A 6,000-nucleotide genomic window follows, 5' to 3' on the forward strand; every position below is an offset into this window, starting at 1 on the left:
TGGAAGAGCTTAGAGCCCAAATATAGGCCTTCATTGCAAGCATGGACTGGCCCTTCACAGATAAAATTTTCAGACTGGAAAATCCCTTAGCAGCTAATGTGGCTTGTGCTTTTCCTAACATGTTATAGTTATATGCCTCATGCAATGCTGCCAAGTTACCCATTTCCAAGAGAACGATTTTAAGCCAAGTCTGGCTTTCTGACAACCCTATCATATTGCATTTTGGGATCTGAAGCATTGATTTCAATGGGTAGAATCAGAGACTATAAATCCCACACTGCTGTGGGATGTAAGTTGAAAGCCAGGACTGGCCAAAAAGTATCCCTCCTGGACCTGGGCAATGTGGCATTTCTGCCTATGTGCCTTCCACCTCAGTTTATTTCCATCTAATTCAGGGGTGTCCAATGTCGGTCCTCGAGGGCCGCAATCCAGTCGGGTTTTCAGGATTTCCCCAATGAATATGCATTGAAAGCAGTGCATGCAAATAGATCTCATGCATATTCATTGGGGAAATCCTGAAAACCCGACTGGACTGCAGCCCTCGAGGAGGGACTTTAATAGGTGCCTGGTTTAATAGGTGCCTTGGAACCAGAACATAGAGTGCACCCTTAACTAATACCAGTAATGCTTTAGCTACTTCAGTACTAGAGGTTGCAGGTTCAAGCCCAGCGCTGCTCCTTGTGACTCTGGACGAATCACTTAACATTCTATTACACCAGGTACATTATTAGTCAGATCGTAAGCCCACCGGGAGTACCAGAATATAAACTGCATGGGTAGAGTGTAGCGCAGTGGTTAAAGCTATAGCCTCAGCACCCTGAGGATGTGGGTTCAAACCCACACTGCTCCTTGTGACCCTGGGCAAGTCACTTAATCCCCGCATTGCCCCAGGTGCATTAGATAGATTGTAAGCCCACTGGGACAGACAGGGAAAATGCTTGAGTAGCTGAATAAATTCATGAAAACTTCTGAGCTCCCTTTGGAGAAAGGTATAGAAAATTTAATAAATAGAGTAGATTTTTTTTTTTCTATTGCAAGATAGCTCTGCTAATTGGAATAGCAAAACTTCTACATGATAAGGGGGGTTGTGCCCTGTAGGGGTAATAAACCGTGGCAAGAGAGATGTTGTTATTTTTTCTTAGCACCCAATTTTTAAAAACTCCAAAGTCTAAATGCTTGCTTTTTAAGTAGAACCAGAAAAGTCCTGAGGGTGCCTGTGCCATAGCATCTTTGTTCAAGAAAGGAAGGTGCCTGCCAAACTTTCTCTCCTGTCATTTTATTAAATGCTTTATATCAAAGATGAGTAACTCTGAACGCCCTGGTTGCTCCCCCACCCCAGCCATCGGTGCTAAACTTGATGCCTCTCTTTACTTACAAAGCAATCAGTGAAATGCACCAGCGCCAAGCTCATGACACTCCGACACCAGCCAGAATAGCCAGGAGACCTGGGAAAGGATGAACTGTTGAAGAAAGGGGACAAACTAGTATTTTAGAAAGTAGAAACATTTGTTTTACAAACATGTCATGGTTGTGTTAAGTCTACTTGAATATGTAGAAATAAGGTCAATAAATAAATTGTAGGTGAGACCTTTTTAGTAGAGCAATACAACAGTTTTGTGACTAGTTTAAAGGAAAGAATTTTAAAAATATGTGTATATTCTTGATCCACTAGGAAAAGTAATGCAAGGGGCCTTCAAAACCATTTTTCTTTTTCCTGTCTTGACCAGGGGAGCACTTCTTTCCTTGCTGTGGTCCCCTTGATAAGAGACACCCGGTTATAATAGGCTGAGTGAGTCCTAAATTAATTTTTGACATTTGTTTTATTGCAGTGCTATTCTATTATAAGTGGTCCTGCGGAACCGTGAAGGGGCATAATCAAAAGAAATGTCTAAATCCGATTTGGAAGACGCCAGAAGCCCAAAGTTGGAGTGGTAAAATGTCCATTCTCAAAAAATATGTCTAGAATATATATATATTTTAAATCGTCTGTCTGGATGTTCAGACCATTGATTCTCCAGACTGCCAGTATGTCTATCTTTATACCATATTTTTGACAAAAAATTTGTATAAGTCCCAAATGCCCAGAACAAGACCATTTGGGAGGGGCCAGCATTATAATGTACTGGCCACCCAGACATGGCAACAGAGTAGTGGGGCACCTTACAGGGCACTACTGTGAACTTCACAAAAAGGGTGCCACATAAATATCTCACCAGAACTCCCTTATAGGATATGGTGAGCCCCCAAATCACATTATACCCACCTGTCTACAACTCCAATATCCCTTATGGCTGCAGGTGACACCTATACAGCAGTACAATAGGGTTTTGGTTTTTTGGGTGGGCTCACATTTTCCACCATGAATGTAGTGGTTAGAGTGGCTTATAGGCCTGGGTCCTCCTCTCTATTGGCCTCTTTTACAAAGCCGCGCGGCAACAGCCCCGAAGCCCTTTAAATCTATATGGGCTTCGGGGCCGTTAGCGCAGCACAGCCACTAGCGCAGCTTTGTAAAAGAGGCCGTATGGTTCACTAGCCCAACCCCCAGGCTATTTAAGACACATATGCAGCTCTACTAGGCTTTCCTATAGCCAGTGCTAATGTTCTGGAGACAAGTATGTATGCTTTTATTCAGATAAAGGGGTCTTTACATTGTCTCTGCAGTGGTTATCTGGTCACTTTGGATACCTTTTTGTCACTTATACCTAGTTTTACATCATCTAACTCACAACGTATAAGTTTCGTCCAGGAAACATTCGATTATCCCTGCAGGATGACTAAGGCCCTCTCTTACTAAGATGCGCTAACCAATTAGCACGTGCTAAATGCTAACATATGCATGTTAGTCTATGAATGCGTTAGCGTTTAGCACGAACTAAATTGATTAGCGCATGCTAATCGGTTAGCGCACCTTAGTAAAAGAGGGGGTAAGTCTAGGTCGGCCCACATTCTGCCCAAATACCACCCTAACCACTCCCCCAGACATGCCCCTTTTACCTCTGGGTGCACAGCGGCATTCAGAGGCCTAAAATGTCCCTGGATTCATGCAGAAAGTCAGTTTGATTATATCAGCGCTAGGACGACCTGGATGGGTTTATAGACGTGTTTATGTTTTGATTATGAGCCCCACAGTATTTTGGCTTCTAGCTCATTTGTTACAAAGACCAGCCGCTATAGAAGGGAGTATGATTTTAAGAGAAAAAAGTGTTTCATTTGAGGAAAAGAAAAGGCAACAAACTCTTTTTGATCACCAGCAGAGACAGTTTCACAGCTCTTCCTCTTCTCTTTTGCTGCTCTTAACATCTAAAATTTGTGCATTGTTCACTATAGTGCTAAGTCTATTGTTAAGCAAATTAACCAACTTTGATTTTCCCCTCAGACTTTTCCCAACCAAACTTTCTGAGACGGGCAGTGCATCTGTTTGTCAGCGATTGTGCTTCAGGTTCATATGTACAGGATAGGGTTTAGGGGAGAAGTATTAAAAAAAAAAAAAAGGGAGAGGGAAGGGAGAATTAGAAGTATAAATACCAACAGCAAGTTAACAGACACAATAAAGGGTTAAATTAGCACAAGTCTGAAACTTGTGAGCAGTGATGCCAGTTATACTTTTGGAAGCAATAAAAATGTTAACTGCTTCATGTCTGCTCCCAGAGGACCAGAAAAGTAAGGCAGTATTTATTTAAAAATTCATATATTGACCAATCTAGGCTGCAAACAAAAAACATATGTAATATAAAGACATAAAACAATACACCTAATAACAAACAGAAATTAGTTTTTTTTTTAAAAAAACAAAAATTTAGCTTTTCACCATAGACTGAAACCAAAACTGAAAATCCTGAGGGACAGACTCTCTGAAAGGGATTTGTATAAATATATTTGGAAATATGAAGGCTCTTGTCATCAACAGAGGGAAATTCAAGGTGTCCTAAGAATATGCTGGCCCAGCAGCTGAAAAAAATATTGAAAGCCTCAATGATAATGATGGAAGATTTTCTATGGCACACATTATAGTTTAATGTAGTGTATATAGTACACAAATCCAGGGAACTTGGTATCGGGTTCAATTTCCACTGCGGTTCATTGTGACTCTGGAAAACTCAGTTAACCCGGCGGTGCTCCAGGTACTAAATAAGTACCTGCATGTAAAATTAAAACGGCTTTGATTGTAACCGCAGAAAGGCGGTATAGCAAACCCCATCCCCTTTCCCTTTCCAAGAAAACCAGGTCAGTCCTTGCAACGTACACCACAGAGTAATGCTCGGAAAAACATTTAAGACCATTTATTTGGCAAATGAAAACAAAGAAAATCATTATTCTCTGGTCTTGTTCTTGTGAAGAGTTACTAGCATTTACATTTTTAAAAATCCTATTTCTTAGCTGTTCTCACTCTAGGAACACATGCAAATTGGGGCACTAGTATGCTGGTCCTCTACAAATCCCTGAAGGCGTCATGCTGCCACTTGTAAATTCATTTGGGTTTAGCTCATATGTTTTTCAGTAGCAGTTCAAGCTGAGATACATTTATGTGCACTATGAGAGGCTGCTGAAAAGTTCTCAGCCCAACCAACAAAGTTGGGGCAGTCTCCATTAAGGGCTATACACGGAGACTATTACCCTGAACAGAAGGTGAAATTAGGACAAGAAGTTGCCAGGTTTGGCAGAACCTTACCTTGAGTTCTAGATGTTTCCGTGGCATTTGGAGCGCTCATGGCTATACATACATCATCCTCCTGAGGGAACTGGTCGCACTTCAGCATTTCGGGCCAGTGGAAGCCAAAGAACTGCATGACAGGCTCGCAGGCGTCCCGCACTGCCTCGCAGAACCAGCGGCAGGGGTAGATGGCCCGGTCCAGGCACACAGGTGCAAAGAGGGAGCAGAGGAAAACCTGTGTGCCTGCATGGCAGTTCTTGTTCAACAAAGGTACCCAGCTGCTTGCCTGCTGCTTCACCTCGGCCATGGTCTCATGGTCCAGCAAGTTGGGCAGAACCATCTTCTCATAGCCAACATTGTGGCAGAGCCGCAAGTCCACCGGGATGTCCACACACTGAGCTGGCTTGGTGTAAAATCTCCCGCTTTGATAAGAGCTGATGTCAGATTGAAAACTCACATAGTCATATTCGCTCGCCTTGGCATGAGCCAAGAGTCCCAGCGTCCCGGCAATGAGAAGAACCAAGACAATCCAGCTGTGCCCTGCCCAACTTTGCTCTCGTTCCATCCTGGCTGCCCCCCCTCCCCACTTTCTGTTAAAGAACACGAAATCCAAATTCCAGGAAACCTCCTTTCTTGTGATCAAGTTCTGCAAGCTTCCCAAGACTCAGAAGGCACCAAAAACAAAAGTCCTTTTGTCCCCCCAGCTCCCGTTCCAAATTCCCCTTACCCCCCCCCTTTTCTTAAGTCTGCAGTCAAGTAGAATTAAATATACGTGCACATCTTTTTCATTTACCCAAGTAAACGTCTCGTTCCCAATGATCGTTTCTCTGCCGAGGAGCAGGCTTCGGTGATACTTGGGCTGTACCTAGGCAGAGGGCAGCATGGTTTTAAAATGCCTGGACTGCAGTTCATTCCAGCAACCCAAAGCTAAGGAAGAGCCTGCGGACCAATCAGCGAGGAGCTGCCTCACGCCCGCTCTCGGTTACAATTACCAGTCACAGACTTGATTAGCCAATTGTTTCCTTGATGTGGGCTCCCACTGCTGCAGCTCAGTACAGGTCAATCCCACCTCCCCTTTCAAAGTAAGTGTAGCAGCAAAGTAACTGGATGGGTAGCTGCAAAAAAGATATTTCTAAAAAAAAAAAAAAAAAACCACCAGAACATACTATTGGTTCTCAGTGATTTAACCAAAAGTCATTCTATGTTGAGACTAACTTGCTGGCTCTTTGCATTTGGTGATTTAATGTTAATTTTGTTCTGCTTTGAAAATGCTGGGTTCTTTTAAACAGAGCTGACCAATGGCACAGTCTTTGGAGGAAGATCTTGAGCAGATTCTGATAAGGAGGGGG

General features: G+C 43.0%; 1 protein-coding gene across 1 annotated transcript in view; it reads right to left on the reverse strand.

The window, feature by feature from the left end:
- SFRP1 (secreted frizzled related protein 1) overlaps positions 1-5,561 on the reverse strand; it is a 107,011-nt gene extending 101,450 nt beyond the window's left edge. The window contains exon 1 of the mRNA XM_033948583.1: positions 4,670-5,561. Coding sequence (XP_033804474.1) covers positions 4,670-5,216 — 547 coding nt within the window. The 5' untranslated portion in view covers positions 5,217-5,561. The remainder of the gene's footprint in view (positions 1-4,669) is intronic.
- Positions 5,562-6,000: the final 439 nt, after the last annotated feature.

Source organism: Geotrypetes seraphini, chromosome 6, assembly GCF_902459505.1.
Source record: "Geotrypetes seraphini chromosome 6, aGeoSer1.1, whole genome shotgun sequence".
Classification (NCBI taxonomy): domain Eukaryota; kingdom Metazoa; phylum Chordata; class Amphibia; order Gymnophiona; family Dermophiidae; genus Geotrypetes; species Geotrypetes seraphini.